This window comes from Suricata suricatta, chromosome 4 (assembly GCF_006229205.1).
Source record: "Suricata suricatta isolate VVHF042 chromosome 4, meerkat_22Aug2017_6uvM2_HiC, whole genome shotgun sequence".
Classification (NCBI taxonomy): domain Eukaryota; kingdom Metazoa; phylum Chordata; class Mammalia; order Carnivora; family Herpestidae; genus Suricata; species Suricata suricatta.
In genome coordinates this window covers 15,421,763-15,441,765 of record NC_043703.1, presented here as the reverse complement: position 1 = coordinate 15,441,765, position 20,003 = coordinate 15,421,763, and the positions used below count along the sequence as shown (strand labels likewise).

The window sequence follows — 20,003 nt, the reverse complement described above, 5'->3', positions numbered from 1 at the left end:
TATGATGCTTGGTGAACACCTCTGTCTGCTGTTGCCCCTGGTTAGGTCAGAATCCTAGACCAGTGGCCCCACCTACTTTGTCTTTTGTTTCTTTGCCAACATCCATGCACTTGTTCTCACAGATCCCAGATGCTCCAGTTCCTCTCTCCAAGAGGGTTTAGATCCGTGAATCCACATGGCTTTGGAGCTATAATGCCCATGAGATATCTAAAAAACACTGAACTTGACAGAGAGACACATACGTAGGCCATGGGGAAGGTACTAGAACCCATGTCTCCTTTTAATGCATTTAAACAAACAATTCTTTTAATTCTAAATGTTTAACTTTAAAAATATAATATCATTTTAAATGACTGCCTTTTAAATGCAGGAGGTCTAGGAAATGGTAGAATCAGAACTATATCTCTTGCCTACATTTAGTGCTCTATATTAAGGGTATTTCTCCATATTAAAGTCCAAACTTTTTGTATTTATCTGGTTTGTTATACTTATTTTTAAATGAATAAAAAACTGTCAATTTAAAGAAATCAATCTTTTTTTAATGTTTATTTATTTTTGAGAGAGAACACAAGCAGGGGAAGGGCAGAAAAAGGTGGGAGTCAACATATCTGAACAGGGCTCTGCGCTGACAGTAGAGACCCCAATGCGGGGCTCAATCTGATGAACCATGAGATCATGACCTAAGCTGAAATCAAAGTCCAGTGCTTAACAGACTGAGCCATCCAGGTGCTCCAGAAATCTATATTAAGGTGATAATCAGAAATAGGTACAGATCAAAAGTAGGAACTCTATTTTATAGCAATGGAAAATCTGGTAGGAACCCATAAAGCCAACTATGGTAGAAAGGTTACAGAAATTTAGAATGCATTGAAGACATAAAATATCGTGCAGTCCCTAAAAGGGATATTTTCTTGGATATAGAGGGATATCTCACTCTGTGCTATTGAGTTAAAAGTAAAAGGGGAAAACTTGCATTTAGCCTGACCCCAATACTATTCGTATTAGAAATAACACCAGGAAGGAAGTACCACAAAATATTACCCATAGTGATCTCTATCTAGGTATATGATAGAGGATTTTTATTTTTATTCTCTTCTTTTTTCCGAATGTTATGTAACAAACATACATAAATAGACACTTGGTAGAAATGTCCAATGTGCACTTGAATATCCACTCCCTGACTAGAAGAGACTTGAGCTCCAGAGTAGACTTATGATAAAAAGAAAGTGATTGTTGCCCAAAAACTTTTCTTCCAATTCAGCTAGTATGTTCTTCAGCATAAAAAGAAATCTAGTAAAAAAGTAGTTATATCTTTCTGAAAACCAAATAAATGAAGCTACCGTTAATTTTATGGCTGATCTCAAATACTCCTTCCCCAGTCATACACATATTCTAAGGCAAAACCACTGCACTCTCATCTTCAACGAGGTTACCTTTCAGTGATAAGTTCTAGAAGAACCCCTGACACTAACAATGGAAGGCCCATGAGGAGGAAGTGTGTACCTGCAGCCTGAATATGAGAGCAGCCGCCCCAAGTTCCCAAGAGCACTTGTTTGTTTGACGCAGCCTCAGGAAGAAGCGGGACCAGAGAAGAGCGGGCCGTGATTCACCTGCCTCACCCTTGTTAACTGCACACATACACGCTCAGGTCTACCTGCCTGGGACTCGAGCAGGTCTCCTTGGCTAGGGTGACAAGTTCAAGGAATTCCTTGGTGTTCAATCTGGCCTACTCTGACCAGCACCTACACTTACCACCCCGACACACCATGAATCTTTGGGCAAACTATTTCATCTCGAGGGTCTTAACCTCCATAACCATTAAAGGAGATAATGAGACTACCTAGAACTTGGAATTGCTATAAAAGTAAAATGAATTCTCTGTGCCCTAAAGTTCCTAGAGCGACACCAGGCCCAGGCTCTCTGGAAATGCTGTCTAAGTACCTACTCCTTCTCTCCCCCAACCCCTCCACCCCATTATCCCTTCCTTCCTTCTCCTTCCCCCCTGGGTTAGAAAATGATCTTTATCTTCACCATGGAGCATATTTTGAAGATAACTTGAAACAAGATGTAGAGACCAAAGAAATGATAAAATCATCTTGCCATTTCACAGGGTGAATCAGACATGAGAAGAGATGAAGTTATCACCTGCCAAAATAAGGGGTTTTTTTCTTTTCTTAAATAATCCAGCTTTTTATTTGGGTTTGGTGACCCATGATACAGGGCAGAGTGCCCTATGTTTTTATTTTCCTTTTTATTCGCATGGCAACAAAATAATAAAAAATATATATTTGTTAATAATACCAGCACACACACGGAGAGGAGAGAAGGGCTCCCATTGCTTTGTGAATCGCTCCCTAATCACTCTGTTCAGACACAGTAGGGAATTCTGACAACACACCTGACTTTTCATTTATTTATTTTTTATTGGTTCTGGGAGAGGTTCGTGATTCATTCCATGTAGGTTGCAAGCCCTTGTGCTACAGGAACAAATGGTCTCTGGGGTTATTTGCTTTATTAACTTTTAGGGCAAAGGAAGGAGAAATAGGAGAATTGCTTTAACCGCAATATACTGGCAAAAGGTTTAGACTTTTTTGGTTTATTGACACCCGATTCTGTTCCTTATTGGCAGGTTGGCTGAATGTGTAGAAGGAATAGGTATGATGCGGTAGAAAGAGCTTGTTGGAAGATGAAATGGGCCAAGGCTGCCAGGGTCCCCTGCTGAATCACCACACACCTCATGTCACTGGGACTTGGTAACCTTCTCTGGGAAATAAAGGGGTCGTGTCAGATACAATCCTCTTTCAGTAAGGGTTTATGATTTCATGATGATGATGGAATCAAACCTTCAATATTCATTTTGGTGGCAAATGAAAGGATTCTCCTCTCCACAAAGATGCATTAACCATAATATAATAATAAGCATTTATTGCACGATGTGCCTAGTTACATCTGATCCCTACAGTGACGTAGGAAGAGCCCCCATGATAACAGAGGACACCAGGATCACAATGGTTAAGTAATTTTCCCAGGGTCACAGAGCCTATGACTCAAAGTGCATGCTTTTATAAGTCTGTCAAGGACAATTCGGGATCATGATACCCACACTGAAAGAACTGGGGCCCTAAGGGAGGCTTAAAGAAAAGCTTAATTGCAGCACAAAAGGAAGGAGAAAAATCTTAGGGCAAAAATGCTCTACATTTATCATTTATGCTTTCTCTTTTAATATTCTCCTTAAAAGTGGTGAAGCGCCTGTAATTTTAAGTAACAAAATAGCAAGTAAGCACATTGATCCCATTTGAGCAATTTCAATGCTTGGTATGGACAGAGGGAGAGAGAACAAAGGTTTTGGTCCAAGGGATGCTGTTTGCACTGAATGATTTGCTTTTCTTCTTTGGGTTCTTGTTTCTTAAACTATAAAACCAACTGTGTGGTCCAAATCAATCCACTAGATACCAGAACCCTCTGAAGGCACCAAGACCATAAAGATAAGTATAATTCTTCTGTGAAAAAGATCTTTAAGAATTCTTTACCCTTTAATCCTATGATTCATCATCAAGGCAAAGATTGTTGGGTTGATGTGAATCATTTGAACAATCCTAGCTACAAATGACATAAAGAATTATTCATGTGAAGAATCAGCAATAAAAATTTAAATAAAGGATGATGGTTGATAGTATACACTTTGATGTCCATCAGGTTCATGATTTACAAAGCCCACCCTTTCTGGCTTGTGATGTAACTAAACATCTCAAAGATATAATATAACATTGAGATGATGCTTGTGTGAATATATTACATTTATGAAATGCAATGCATCATTCCACTAACAAGAAACCAACATCTGAAAATGAGCCCTGGAAATTCCAATTTCTGTACTGTGCTGGGAGTCCTGGGAAATTTTTTCTCCCACAATTTGCATTTTCTTTTACAGCGTAGAAGCAAAATAAACCTCTTTGTTTGCACTGGTTTCCGAATTAAATTAGTTTGTATATTTGTTCTCTCCTCCTCTTCCTGGATTTGGTTTCAAAGTAAACAGTTATCTTCATTAAATTCTCTTTTATTTGGCTTAAGTTCTTTAGTTACTGTAATTATTCTGGATGACTGTCCCTGCTTTATTTTTGTATCAAATATCTGTGCACTATTTTAAACTTCATTTAATTGGTTCATTTCCATTTTCTATTATTTACCTCACTTTGTGGTGCTGATTTCTGTAGCTAGATTTGACCTCTGTCGTGGTCTTCTTTGTCTTTTGTTGTTGTTGTTGTTTTGTCGTTGTTGTTTAATGGACCTAAACACTGCACAGGCTTGGCAAAATAAGAAAAAAAAAAGATCATTAATTTGGTATTTAGTGAATGTGGAAATATTCCAAGGAAGAAATAAATATGACATTTATCACAGAGATTGCTTTGATAGTTAAAGGCAAACTTGGGCTCTTGAGAAACAACAGGAATTACTTTGTTTGGTAAAGCCAAATATGTCGACAACATTTTTTTTTTATTAACCTAGAAATGACCTCTGACAGAAAGAAAACCAGCCATACTTTTCAATTTCAAGCTAAAAGATCTAAAAGGTTATTTCTACCTAATAAAAAAGTACAATAAGATTCTGAATTCCCAGTGAAGCTCTTCATCTACCTTATAACACATCAAAAGCCAGCAAGGGGCTATTTCTTCTCCAGGCCAGCGCTAATAAAGTTTTGCAGGCATTTGTGATGGCACACATGGCTGGGGAGGAGACAGAGTTTTAAGGCAAAGAGGAGGAGAGCAAATTAGCTTTTAAGTTTCTAGAAGAAAATAGAGTTTTTAAAAACAGTTCCAAGAACTTATTTAGCAAGTGCTGACTTCACAACTCCAGATCACAATCTTATTCTACGGTTTGGGACTACAGACAACAAAGATGAAGTCCTCATCTTCTTGAGGATTACAAAATAGTGGAGGAAAGAGGAGCAATAGCAAATAGACACATAATAATGCAGCAGGTGTGAAGCACTGTCAAGAACACAGCAATCAGGGGCGCCTGGGGGGCTCAGTCAGTTAAGCGTCCAACTTCGGCTCAGGTCATGATCCCATGGTTTGTTGGGTTCGAGCCCTGCATCCGGCTCTGTGCTGGCCGCGTGGGGCCTGCTGGGATTCTCTGTCACTGTCTCTCTCCACCCCTCCCCCGCTCCTGTTCTCTCTTTTTCTTTCCCTCTCTCTTTCTCTCTCAAAAATAAATAGACAACAATCACATATGAGGGTCTGGTAGTTTGTTCAGTACAGGTATTTCTAAGATGTAACATGGGGAAAGACCTGTAGAAAATAAGAGAGATGTAGAATTTGGGGGGAGAGTATTCAAGGAAGGAGTAAGTACCTGGCCAATGTTCATGGAATAGCAAGGAAGATGGTGAGGGAAGTACCTTAGTCCTGAGGTGAACTTGGAGAGGAGAGAGCCTGTGTAATAGGACACAAGACCAAGAATGAACAAATGAGTGGTAAATTTGACTTTAAAAAATTTTTAATGTCTGCAAAGCAAAGACTACCAGGAACTAAGTCAAGAGATAAATGCAACTAGTGAGAGAAAATGGTAATTTATGTCACTGCAGAGCTGATGTCTTTAACGGTTTTTTAACAAAAAATAATTCCTTATATCAATATGAAAAAGTTAGTAACCCAACAGAAAAATAAGTGAACAACAAATATGAAGAGAAGAAAAGCAATGTTAAACGTACTAAAGGATGTTGAACCTTATTATGAGGGAAATTCAAGTCAAAACCACACTGAGATGCCAGTTTCTAACCCTAGCAGATGGGCAAACATCCAACCATTCGATCTTAACATCTAAAAGTTTGAGACCTAGAAAACCAGACACTGTCATGTATGGCTTTAGGGACTGTAAACAGGTACGGTCTTTACGGAGAAAACTTTGGCACTATCAAAATTTTAAATGCCAAAGTACATTTGACTTAGCAGTTGAACTCCTTAGACTTTATCCAACATGGTTATTTACACACGTGTTGAATGAATCGTATGCAAGGATACTCACTGTGGCATTATTTGTAACAGCGGGAAAGCACGGGACATGCTCAGTAGTGAGAAGTGAATCTGAAAGGAGGGATGGACTCTGGTTACCATTCTCTTTTCCGACTGGAACCTTTGGAAGTTCTTCTGCACATAAAAGGAGAACAAGGCAACATACAGAATAACTGCACAGTCATCGATTTCAGGAGGGATTTCATGTGTGGGGGACATTGGTGACCACATCAATGTCATTTTCAGAGTTCTCTTGGAAGTCTGAGCGGGGAGCCTGTGCAGGGGGGCAGGGGCACCCCGGGTGGTAGGCAACAAGGCTGCTAAGGTGGGCAGGGACCCGCAGCGATACAGGGTTTTCTCAGACCAGGCTAAGAAGTCCCCACTTTTTCTCCTGAAAGCCAGGACAACCTTTAGAACAAGGCAGTGACCTCAGCTGATTTGCATTTTTAAAGATAATTCCTCTAGCCACATCAGACGAGAGATGACAGAACGCAAAGGCAGAAGTGGGGATGTGATTAATGTAAAAAGTCCGAAGTGCAGTCCAGAGAGGGAGAAATAGTCTCTGTTTGGGGTTCTTACAAATCAGAATTCCAAAAGTGAAAATGTCTTTACTATCAAATTGCCTTAAAAGTCAAAAACAAAAATGAAAAGAAACAAAAAAATCCCTCTAAGAAAGAAGAGGGGCCCTTCTGACCAGGAAAAGTACAGACTCTCTACCCTCATGTGGGCACCCTTTTCTGGGTATTCAGGTCAGGCCTACCTGCTCTTGGATCCCTGTCTCCACTAGCTCTGCTCTTTCCAGACCTCTCCAGAAACACATTCCTGGCCAAAATCTCATGAGCATTTTAATTAACTGATTTGGTGAAAGTAAAGGACGAGTATATTCAATGTGCCTGCTTCCAGCAGCCACAGAAAGCAGAGCATTCTAATTACATCCATACCACGGGCGTAAATATATATATGCATACATTTATATGTACATGTAATATGTACATATATATTTGGCTTTTGTTTTCTATTAACAAATAATAGATGTGAGGGCACCTGGGTGGCTCTGTTGGTTGAGCGTCCAACTCTCAGTTTCAGCTCAGGTCATGATCTCACATTTCATGAGTTCGAGCCCCACATCGGGCTCTAAGCTAACAGCACAGAGCTTGCTTGTGTTTCTGTCTCCCTCTCTCTCTGCACCTCCCCCACTTTGCTGTCTTTGTCTTTCTCAAAATAAGTAAGCAAACTTAAAAAAAAATTTTAAATGAATAACTAAATGCCAATGAATGAATTTACCAGGGTACTTTTAACTAGATTTTCTTTAATATTATTTTTTAAATTCTTTTGTCTGCTTCTCAGTGGGGAAAACATCTTGGTTAAGCTAAAACAGTGATGCATTCAATGGAAAGGGAGAATGTTACTTGTAAAAAAAAAAAACCCCAGTCACTATGGAATTCCGATGAAGCATAAAGTAAATTGTGCTCATGGGTTTCATTTTTTCAAAAAATAGATTATTATGACAAATTTAAAAGATTTCATGAGACCTTTGAGATGAAGGTTTTATCTTAATTTAAATTTCCCTCCAAGGGAGAAAAAATTGTTTTAATGTGCACGTGTTTCATCTTTGTCATTTCAGAAGAGTCCCAAACACGTGACTGTGACCAGCATGCACTGCTTACTGTATCCTCCCTCCCAGCCTCGAATTCCTAGTGACACAGTGACATTCCTTTGCAAGTCACGAATATGTATTAGGTCAAATTGAGCTTCTTTTGATTGAATGGTTTCTTTTTTCATAGCTTTTTTGAAATCTGATTGACTCACTGTGTGAGCCTAAGGTATAGGATGTGTTGCTTTGATAACAAATAAGAATGACAAAATGATTATCAATAAAAGGCCACTACTATCACCTCACACCGATACCCTTTCTGGGTGTGCGATCATTTTAAGATCTATTCTTTTAGCAGATTTCTAGCACACAGTACAGTACTGTTATCTACAGCGGCCGTGCTGCGTTAGGTCCCCAGGTCTTGTCACCTGTTAACTGGATATTTGTACCTTTTGACCACCCTGACCTTTTTCCCCCCAATGCCCTCAACTGAATTTTCTTTTTTTTTTAATGCTTTATCTATTTCTGAGAGAGGAGGGAGGGTCAGAGAGAGAGGGAGACACTGAATCAGAAGCAGGCTCCAGGCTTTGAGCTGTCAGCACAGAACCCAATGCAGGGCTCAAACCCACGAACAGTGAGATCATGACCTGAGCCGAAGTTGAACGCTTTACCGACTGAGCCATCCTGGAGACTCTCAACTGAATTTTCAAGGTCATTTCTACTCTTATCGCTATTTAGGAAAAGCCTGATAACACCTCATTTGAAAATTTCTCTTCCTGTCTCCCCTAAAACAGTTTGAAGAGCATTCCCTTCTAGGTTAAAATCCGTAACATTCAGCAAGATCATTTCGGATGTTACATCTCCTTTTCTTGAGAAATAAATTAAAAATATATATCTGATCATATGAAATCCTACTGAATATTTATATCCTAGAGGAGCATAAAATCCAACAGCCCCTGTGGCAAGATAGATTTTAATCCAGTGCCATCCAGAGATCAGAGATAATGTCTAGCTCCTGTGTTAGAGCCTTGCTCTTCATAAAATGAAATGCTTCAAAAAAAATCAGAGTATTTACTTTTTCCAAACCTGCTGACTATGTGTCTCATGCTCACATCACAGGGAAAAAGTATATTGTGATGTCAGGCTAGCTGGGGTCCATTTGATGGACCCTAGGGCTCTGCAGGCTTAGACCAAGGGTGTTTTTTGTATGTTCCCTGGAAGATAACATTTTATTGTTTCCTGATCATTCCAGTGTTTATACACTGGGGTTATCTCATAAGTGTTAAATTTGTCAAATATTAATTGACTAGAATTCTGAATATTTAAGTCCTGTAAAACAAATATTGGGAAAATATCTGAATATTTTATAAATGTTATAATTTGGCTGCCCTGGTTTCCTATTGTTACAAATTAGTGGTCCCAAATTTAACAGCTGAAACTAGTAATCGTGTTACTACAAATCACAGTACTGTGGACTGGGAATTTTAGTACGACTCAGCTGGCTGATTCTTCTGCCCCACATGGTGCTGACTGGGGTCACTAGATGGCAGATCACCTGGGAGATGAGTCTGGAAGGTCCTAGACTACCTCATCATGTGTCTGGCCCATGGCAGGTGCCTTAGCCCCATAGGGACTGCTGTAACAAAAATGCCACAGACTGTACATCTTAAAGTCAAACTGTATGGTTTAAGCAGCAAACATGTATTTCTCACAGTTCTGGAAGCTGAGAAATCTTGGGTCAAGGCACCATATTTGGTGTCCGGTGCGAGCCTGCTTCCCTTCATACGCCATCATCTTCTCACTGTGCCCTCACCTGACGGCAGGGGGCAGGGAGGTCTCTGAGGTCTCTTTTATAAGGGCCCTCATGTTCTAATCCCTCCCAAAGGCCCCACCTCCAAATAGCATCACCTTGGGGATATGGTTTCAACATATGGATTTGGGGGGACACAAACACTCTGTCTGCAGCGGCAAAGGGCTGGAAACCCAGCATGGTGATCTCAGAGTAGAGTCTCATAAGACACACAAACTGGAAGCGATAGTCTCTTCAGTATCCATCTAGACATTGGCAATGTCCCTTTTACTGTGTGCTGTTAGTGACAGCAGTGACAGAGCCCACCCAGATTCAAGGGGATGGGACATAAACCCCACCTCTCACTAGGAAGGGCATCAAAGACTTTGTAGTTCTCATTAATTGGTAGAGCTTGACATCATGAGAAAATAATGCAGTCCTGCATCTCTCAGTAATGAACTCATCCATCACAAAGCAGCTATTATCAAAACACTGATTTGGCATACAAGAGAGCGCCCGCTGTACATCTTAAAGTCATCCATGTGCCTCTTCCTTTCTCACTCCTCACATCAATTGCTGTCAACACTTCCACCAAAACATCCTGTACGTTGATCCTCTCTTTGCCACTCCTGCCCAGAAGAAGTGCCTTGTATTAGCTAAGCCTTGCAGAGAGCTGCTTATGGGCCAGGCATTGTACTAACAATCTTACTATTTCATTTGATTCCTCATGCCACTATTTTAGGTAGACATTGTCATAGCCTCCACTTCATAGATGAGATCATCTCTCTGACATTTAATAGATGGACCTAGATGGGAACACAGGCACCTGACTCCATCTAACCAGAGTCAGATCTCACCCTTAACAGAAAAGTCTGTGCTTTCTTGAGCAAAACCCCTTGGCCCCGAGGTGCGGTGGGTACCTGCAGCCTGGCTCCTTGCCTTTGGCTGCACACCTGGGTGAGCGGCTACTCGCCCCCTGCACTAACACCGAGTCACCGTATCTCTCTGTGCCTCGGAACCTCCTGCTGCAATACCCGTTATTTTTTGAATGCTTATGTATTTATTTTGAGAGAGGGGAGGAGCAGAGAGAGAATCTAAAGCAGGCTCCACACTCAATGCAGAGCCCGAAGTGGGGCTCGATCTCCCAACCATGGAGATCATGACCTGGGCTGAAATCAAGAGTCAGACACTTAACTGACTAAGCCACCCAAGTGCCCCGATACCAGTTATTTTTAACTCATCTAAACTCAATCTCCATTTAGAAATTAAAGTTTTGTATACTATCGGAACAAGAAGACAACAGTCCTTTGTTTAAAGAGAAACAGAACTTGGATGACACAGGAGATAAGTGCAGAAGGATCAGCTGATCATCAGCTGACCCGCCAGTCCTGCCCTGGTTTAATTGGCAGTAGATAACAGCTCCAAGAACACAGGTAAAAATAACGTTCCAGAAATTTCAAAATATAAAAGGTACAGAGGTAATTAAGACAGCATAGGATGGCAGCCTCTGGAGTAAGTGATGGCCATGTTGTGGCTTAATTGATTGCAGAAAAACTTACCAGCTACTGCCTCGGTGTCACAAAAGGAGAGGGAGGAGAGAGAGGCATGGCTTCCTTCAGCCCCACAGAAGAGGGAAGCTTTTTGTGACCCCTGGAGAGCTTGACTAATGACCGCCTTGCCCAGCCAGTGGGAGGCAAACCAGTTAAACAGGGATGCTCTTAGATGGCTGCTCAGTGGGCTCTGCAGACCCTCTCACCATCTGAGGTCTGGGGCCCAGAGAGTGGCCATTACAGACCTACACATTGTCCCAGGTCTAGATAGCTCCAGCTTTCCACTGCCTCTGTCTCATTCTGTAACGTATCCAAACTAGACTCCTAAATACAGGAGCTATCAGCATGACCCTTTGCAGTGGAAATGCAAAATACTCAGAAGAGTTTTCTGAGGGGCGCCTGGGTGGCTCAGTCGGTTAAGCCTCCAACTTCAACTCAGGTCAGATCTCACATTTGTGGGTTCGAGTCCCGCGTCAGGCTCTGTGCTAACAGTTAGCTCAGAGCCTGGAGCCTGCTTCCGGTTCTGTGTCTCCTTCTCTCTCTGCCCCTCTCCCTCTCATGCTCTGTCTCTCTCTGTATCAAAAATAAGTAAAACATTAAAAAATTTAATTAAAAAAAAGGATTTTCTGAGACGCTTTTCCTTTTGTGGCCCTGGGAAATCCTGTCAGGAATATTTAAAATGAAAAGAGGAACTGGGCATGGAGATGATTGTATCCTAAGAAGGCATGGTTTTTTTGTTTTGTTTGTGAGTTTTATTGTGATATAATTTTTAGTTTTATTGTGATATAATTGACATGTAACATTGTATTGGCCAAGGTGTACCACATAATTATTTGAGATATAGATAGATAGATAGATAGATAGATAGGTAGATAGATAGATAGAAGATATAAATGATCACACAATAAGTCTATTTAACATCCATCATGACATAGTTACATATTTTTTTCTTTTGATCAGAACTTTTAAGATCTACTCTTTTAGTGGGATGCCTGGGTGGCTCAGTCAGTTGAGCATCCAACTTCAGCTCAGGTCATGATCTCACCACTCAAGAGTTCAAGTCCGGTGTCAGGCTCTGTGCTGACAGTTCAGAGCCTGGAGCCTGCTTCAGATTCTGTGTGTGTGTCTCTCTGCTCCTCCCCTGCTCACACTCTGTCTCTTTCTCTAAAATAAGTACTCTTAAAAAAAAAATCTACTCTCTTAGCATCTTCCAGTGGACAAAACAGTATTGTTCACTACAGTCATCATGCCTCACATTCCATCCCCAGGACTCACTAACTGAAAGTTTGTACCCTTTTACCTCTTTCACCCATTTCTCCCACCTCCTAATCCCTGCCCTTTACAACCACCAACAATCCATTCTCTGTATCTATGAGTTCATTTTTTTAGATTCCACATATAACTGAGATCAGACAGTATTTATCCTTCTCTCTGACTTATTTCACTGAACATAATGCCCTCTAGGTCCATGCAGGTTGTCGCAAATGACAGAATTTCTTTCTTTTCCATGGCTGTATGGTATACACACACACACACACACACACACACACACACACACATACACATACATGTATCTCACATCTTTTTCCACTTCTCTGTTGGTGGACAGTTCCATTATTTCTGCATACTGACCATTATAAACAATACTTCAGTGAACATGGGGATGCAAATATCTTTTCAAGATGGTGATCTTATTTCCCACAAGTGGAGCATATGGTAGTCCTGTTTTTAATTTTCTGAGGGAACCTCCATCTTATTTTCCACAGTGGCTGCACCAATTTATGTCCTTGCCAACATTGTAAAAGTGTTCCCTTTTCTTCACTTCTGTAGGCAATCAGCACAATAATCACTGCTATTCTTTATTATTATTTTGGTAAAAAACACATAACATAATATCTATCCTCTTAAATTTGTAGGTGTAGAATACAGTATTGTCCACTATATGCACTTTACTTTGAGTCATCAAAGGAGAATGTAATTTACTAAGTAATTATATGTATATAATTAGTATATATATATTAGTTTATATATGTAATATATACTAGCTTATATATACAAGGTATATAAACTAGTGTGTATATGTGGGTATATATGTGTGTGTATATGTGAGTGTACATATATATATATAATTAATAATAGCTTAAACCACATAACAACTTAAAGTAGTGTATTCTAATTGCTGATCTAAATTAAAAGAAAAATAAACACTTACCTACATCAAAAATATATCATCTTAAATTAGCTTTCTTAAGAACGTAAATGATTTGAAATAAAGAATGGAAATATAGGAGCAACATATTTGAGTACAAGTGACCATCTGCTTATGTTTAATATACAGGATCATCAATCGTATTGCATTTTTCCAAGGCCACGAAGGTAAATGATCAGGAGAGGTTCACTCTAAGCATTTTTATCATGATTAGAGTCTAAAAAGAAGAGACAAGTTTGCAGACCCAGAAACTTAACAGGCGAGCACTGTGGTGGGGAAGGAGCAGGGAACAAAAAGATGGAAGTCACCAAAAGAGAAACAGCCCTACTTTATGATAAGGCCCCATAAATTGAAACTGTGACACTAAAATTAGTCCTTACCATCTAGTCTGAAGACCTGTGCTTATTGCCCAGAGCACAGTGGCTCTCAGACTTCCAGGAGAGCCTGCCCATTCTATACCTTGATAGACCGACCAGTACCCTTTGTACTATGATTCATGCAAATACTTATGTAAAACACACAGTTGAGGATCCCACAGTTTCAGTTTCTTTAATTTCATTTTCTGAATAACCCCATAGGGCCAATTCTTTTTCCTGTACAAGGATTCTCAATTCTTCTAGCAGGATATACCCATCTAGAGAAGCTTGGTCAGTCATCATAAAAAATCATCATCACAGAACCTGTTGGAAAGCTAAGGGTAAAGGGGATTTTTTTTTAAAGAGAGAGTTCACTCGAATGGGGGAGGGGCAGAGGGAGAAAGACAATCCCAAGCAGGACTCAATCCCATGACCCTGTGATCATGACATGAGTCAAAATCAAGAGTCAGACATTTAACAGACAGAGCCACCAGGTGCCCCTAAAGGGGATTCTTTTTAAGAAACATACAAACCAGACATAAAGATGTAAAAGGAATAGATCAGTTGTCAGACAACAGCCACCTTTTAAAACCTTGAGGGAAAAACATCATTAATATCAAAATACTACAACCCCCAATGTGCATCCTCTGTCTACCTACCAGATAACTAAAGTCAGCAAGATGCAGAGAAAGTGCTACTTTTGTTAAAAGATCTTGTCGTGATGTACACAGATGAGTCTGCTTTTTCTAAGAGGAAAAAAATCAGAAAATTGTTGTTAAGGGTTCTTTGTGAATCAATTCACACTCCAGATTTTCCGAAGGATACTACGGGACAGAGTACCAGGAATGCGGCTGGAATAGAGTGCGTTTATTCCAGGGCCATTACACGAAGTTTGGAGCAGAGACTCCGTTCTGGGGGCTGGCACAGAAAGCCACTTGATGGTATTCTAGCTGATGTTGTTCACAAAACCCAGTCCTCTTTAAAAATGTGAAACTGTGCTTCCCATAAAGTACTGTGTCCTTCTTAAAAGAATTCATGTCTCTTAAAAAGATTTCTCATCGGCCTAATTCATAGCTATTTATAACCCTGAGAGAATTTTGATTGTTGGACATTGGTTGAGCATGGTTGGATATGTAACAAAAATAAGATTTGGTCTCCTCACACTAATACTATAACGTAACTACTATACACAGCATTTAACATTAGTAATATATTATATTTAGAAAGCAGATTGTGTGATATATGTATGGTATATTTCCAGTTGCATGCTTAAAATATTTATGCACAGAGGGAAAAAAACAAGGCATGTACAAACTGTTCAGAGTGTTTTTCTGGGAAGTGGTATTATGAGTGTATTTCATTTGTTGTTGGGTTTTTTCTGTATTTTGTAAGTGTTTGATAATAAACATCTATTATTTTGAAAGAAGGAAATTGTGTTAAGATGGGCTCCCAAGAGCTTTAACAATTGAAATACGTGAGATACAAGACTAGAATCTGTATGTTGAAAGTCTAGGCTGCGCTGTCGCAAATGGCAGCTCCTAGACTCAAGTAAATATTTAAAATTATAATTAGGGGCACCTGGGTGGCTCAGTTGGTTAAGCCTCCGACTTTGGCTCAGGTCATGATCTCACAGTTCATGAGTTCAAGCCCCGTGTCAGGCTCTGTGCTGACGGCTTGGAGCCCAGAGCCTGGAGTCTGCTTCAGATTCTGTGTCTCTGTCTCTTTCTGCCTCTTTCCTGCTCGTGCTCTGTTTCTCTCTCTTTCTCAAAGATAAACATTTTTAAAATATTAAAATTATATTTAAATTAATTAAAAACTAATTTATTATCAATGTAATTCTCAGGTCACACTAGACACATTTTAAGTTTCAATGGCCACGTTATCATCATTACATAATATTATATTTGATGGTCCTGGTGGAGGCAGGTTACCAAACTGTGTCCTGAGCGCTAAAGACAAAAGTGAGCCAGTTTTCCTAGGTCCAAAGGAGTGAACATGTGCCCTTCACATAGACCTCGAGAGATTCTTCATCACAGTCCCTTTTATATACCTCAGCAGCCTGAGGCCAGGTAAGCTCAGGGGTTTTTTTGTTCCATAGCCATTCACCTAGTTAGCGACAGATTAAGGACAAGAACTCAGGGCCACTGGCTCCGAAGGCTTAGCTCCTGTCAGCATGTCACTATCACCATCTTCTCCAGAAACGAAAGCTTCCCAAACAATACTTCAGTTCAATTCAGCTCACTTTTGGTTCACAGACATTTTTGGGCACTTACAATGTGATAGGCACCATAATAAGCTTTGAATACAGAAAACCAAGTAAGAGGCGTGTCTCTATCCCCAAAGGATGTCTAAGTGTTGACACAGAAGGGCATCCTAAGTGGTGTGATAGCACAAATTAGGGACACGTCTGTTCTTGGGGAACCTAGAAATGCCTCACCCATCATAGACAGGTTGGAGTAGGGTCTTGACCTTTGTGCACCCAAATCCACACATTAGCACTTCTTCCATATTCTCAATTTTCCCTATTCTCCAGGAGAAAAGAGTCTAGACTCCATTTTCTGAAATTTAGTTGATCCCTGATCTAATTTTGCTTTGTTTCTATTTTTGTTCTTTGGTTTAACTTCATGTGGGAGACTGAGATACCTTCAACTCTTTTAATATGAACTAATTTAATTATTTTTAGGCCTGATTTTACATATGTAAAATAATTTTTAATTTTAAAATGCAATAAAATAAAATACTGCTTTGATATTTAGTCATCCATCCCATTTTAGACTACATAAAAACAAATAAAAAATTTGAATGAATGGGGGGCATCTGGGTGGCTTAGTTGGTTAAGCTCCTGGCTCTTGACTTTAGCTCAAATCATGATCTCACAGTTTGTGAGTTTGATCCTCACTTGGGGCTCTGTGCTGATATCGTGGAACCTGCTTGAGGTTCTCTCTCTCTCACTCTCTCTCTCTCTCTCTCTCTCTCTCTGCTCCTTCCCCACTCCCTTGTGCACTCTCTCTCTCTAAAAATAATAAATAAACTTTAAAAATAAATTTTGAATGAATGATTATTTTTCAACCAGTTATTTCAGAAATGTTTAAATACAGGCTAATGACCTGGAGCTCCTTGTTCCCCCTAGAAATCATGTTCCTATGTTTTAACAGATGCAATGCTGTTGGTGGCAGAGCGACTGGAAGGACCATTCAACATTGAGTCTGTCATGGACCCAATAGATGTCAAGATCTCTGAAGCCATTATGAACATGCAAGAAAACAGCATGCAGGTGTCTGCAAAGGTATGTGCATTAGTCATGTTTCTGCTAATAAGGAAAGTGCAAGAATCCAAAAATTGAAGAAACTAGCTATGTCGGCTGGGATTACAAATTCTAATACATCATCAGAGCGCTTGTCCTGTTGAGCTACAAATTTGCTCTTTCATTCAAAATGTCTACCAAAATGGCACTGAGAGGGGAAGCCATGTTTTATTCTCAGCTACTCCATCATGAAGTTTCAGAGAGCCCCAGGTAGATTGACTAATCCCTCACATTTGTGAGCAATTTGGGAGGAATTTTCTTTTTAATGTGTTTGAGATGTCTGCACACCCTCAGCCTGTTCTCTCTCTAGGAACTTCTAATTGTATCTTCAGCTGTGCAAACCCGGCAAACGTTCTATTTGCTCCATTGTAAATAATTAAACATTTCATCCGACTTCCTGTTTTAAGACTGCGGTGTAGCCTTCATTAATGAATCTTTAGGGGAAAGTGCTCCCTTGTACGAAGTCAAGCTCACGTAAAGAGAAGAAAAGCACATTTTCATAAATCAGACGAGACAGAGCTTCTGAGTCTGCAGCTGCAGAGCACAAATGCCAGGTGCCCAATTTTTCTGTGTCTCCAGTCAGGCGGTTGAAGACAAACAGGACCTGCATTAAGCAAAATTAAGAAGTTTGCAAAGGGTCTCCAGGCTGTTCCTTCCCTGCCCCTTTTCGCCTACAATGATGACTGCGCAAAGCCCTTATGTTCTCTTTGCTGGTCCTCCTGTCATGAAACACTAACTAAATCTTTACCAGTCCTTTAAACCTGGTTGGTGACAGAGTACTTGCGTTTTAATTGAAAGTCATTCACAGAAAAATATGTCAGGCAAAGAGATGCATGCTTAGCTTTCTTTGATTTTTAAAATCATTTGAGAAAGAGACTTCAAACAGAATCAGGGAGGAAGGGATGGGTGATGGGGAGAAACTGTAGGGCCGAAAGACAGCCATGGAATCAGACTAGGTCCCCTTGGTTGAGTCTGATTTGAGACAGATATGGCTTCTCAGGGTGAACTGGTAGAAATCAGGGTAAGAGAGCATCTGGCCTGCATCTCTCTCTCTGTCCTTGGGAGAGGAACAAGCCAGAAGTTTTACAATCCTCGATCTGGGTTGTAATGAGCTTTGGGGGAGCCTGTGTGAAGGAGGATGCTCCAAATTACCACCACCTGTTGTGGAAATAGCCCGTGTGGGGGCTCCTCAAAAAGCTATTTTCTTTCTTTCCTGGGAATAAAAATAGCAATCATTTATTCCTCTCAAATCTGTTGCCTAGATGGGGATTCGCATTGTTTGAGAGGCCGCTATCTCAGTTCGCTTCAGTAACCAGAGGCCAAGGTTGCTGATATTCAAAACAGCCTGGGCGTGCACGGCACACGACAGACGTGTCTGCAGTTTGAGACCGTCACACTTCTTAGAAGGGTGTGCATTGGAGCGTGTGCATCCGTGTTCAAGTTATTCCATTAAAACTTCTCCAAGAGGTCAGATGGACTCTCTTTATCACTAGAAGGTGTATGAGACGTTTTTGTGGAATCTGTCCAACTGCATTAGAATGATAGGGCTGCTAATAAGGAAGGTGCTTTTAAAAAGACACATTTCTCGGTAAGAAATGTCAAAATCAAGAGTAGAAATAATATAGGGCATGTAAGAGTACACTCACATGAGGAGATACAGTTTAGTGGGTCATAAAATAACAGCACAAAAAATGTCAAATGGGCCAGACACAGAAAAGGTGTATCTCTTAGTCTTGACACAGGGAAAAGGGAAGTGGATTAAGGAAGGGGAGAAAGGAGGGGCCCTGCAAGAGAGAAGGATGGGAAGCAGGCTACGCTCTGGAAGAGGGTTTGAGGAAGGACCAAAGCCAACTTCACATGCAGGGGAGAGGTAACAGGTGGTTGGAATTTGGACACATTTAGCAGGAAACACCAATAGGATTCTCTGAAGGGCTGGCTATGTTCCTAAAGAGGCTTTATTGCATCAAGAGAATGGAATCTGGAAATAGGTAGTTTCACTTTCCATATAGACCACATCGATGAAGTCATGAACAAACTAAAGTCTAAAATCTACATTCTAGCTAAGAACTAGAGGGGTGTATTTTTACTATTTCAAAAGACCCTCAGTCACCCTTGATAAGCAGTGTCAAGGAATTGAAGTTCTAGATTTCCACCCTTCCACCACCGTTTTTGCATTATAAGACTTCTGTGACTTCTGATAAGGCTTTGAGTGAGGCCAGAAGCTCTTTCCTAATTGAGGGTAGGGGCCGGAGTTGGGGGCGGGGGGCGGGGGGGGGACAGGCATCCTGAGAGTTGTAAAGCTTACAAATTAAAATGACTTTTTACTCCAGGATGTGATTGGCAACTTCTCCTTGGAAAATCATTTACCTTATTACACCAGGGGCTGACAGAAGACATTCCAGAGCCTCTTTCCGAAAAGCAACAGTATTTATAATGGCCAGATCATATGCGTTGAATGCTTACTCCAAGGGACTGTACTGGGCTTTATATGGGTCATGTTATGCAATATTTATAGCAATGCTTATGAGGAGATTGAACTCCCCCCTTGTTTTCCAGATAAAGGAACCAAGGCCTAGAAAGATTAAGTAACTTACAAACCCCTCTTGGTGCATGAGGACTGCAGAGAGGGGCGTCTGGCGGCAGGTCCCACTTTGCTAGATCCCTGGTTACAAGGATCCAGGCTATTCCTCACAAGGGTGAGGGTGCCTCCAAAGCCAGTCTCACACGATGGCCGAGTTCAGCAAATCAGTGCTGAATAGATGAAGTATTACAAGAAAGTTCCAAGGTTTCAGTCATACCTTCATGACAGGCTGAGGAAACAGGGTGGCAAAGCCAGAAGGACTCAAGTTGTCTGTCTTTCTGTCCGCTTCCCTTCGTAACTACCTCGCGCTTCCTGCCATGCTGAAATCTCGTGAAAGAGTCCTCTTGTCTAGCCCATCACTTACTGCTTCCAGCCTTTCCTAGGGTTGTGGTAGTTCAAAGTATGGAAGTCTTTTGCCTCCCTTTTGCTATCTGAAGGCAGAAGACAAATGCACCGCAGGTTCAGAAAAGGAAAGTCCCCTCTCTAAAGGTTCTCCTCCTATCTGTGGGAGGGAACAGCGCATCTTTTGTGCCCCGTCACGGATCCTGAATTAGTGGGATTTACCGACCAATGAGAAGATCTGTTCTCACCACGCATGCTCATGCTCCCATC

General features: G+C 40.7%; 1 protein-coding gene and 1 long non-coding RNA gene across 2 annotated transcripts in view; one reads left to right on the top strand and one right to left on the bottom strand.

Annotated features, from left to right (window-relative positions):
- The window catches only part of GPC6 (glypican 6), a 1,091,050-nt gene that overhangs the window by 963,309 nt on the left and 107,738 nt on the right, over positions 1-20,003 (top strand). The window contains exon 5 of the mRNA XM_029936540.1: positions 16,662-16,792. Within this exon, the coding sequence (XP_029792400.1) occupies positions 16,662-16,792 (131 nt within the window). The remainder of the gene's footprint in view (positions 1-16,661; positions 16,793-20,003) is intronic.
- LOC115289384 lies at positions 2,515-6,075 on the bottom strand. The gene is made up of 4 exons (XR_003907599.1): positions 6,022-6,075; positions 5,396-5,429; positions 4,188-4,304; positions 2,515-2,763 (listed from the first exon to the last, which is right to left on the bottom strand). It is a non-coding gene; the product is annotated as an uncharacterized LOC115289384 (long non-coding RNA).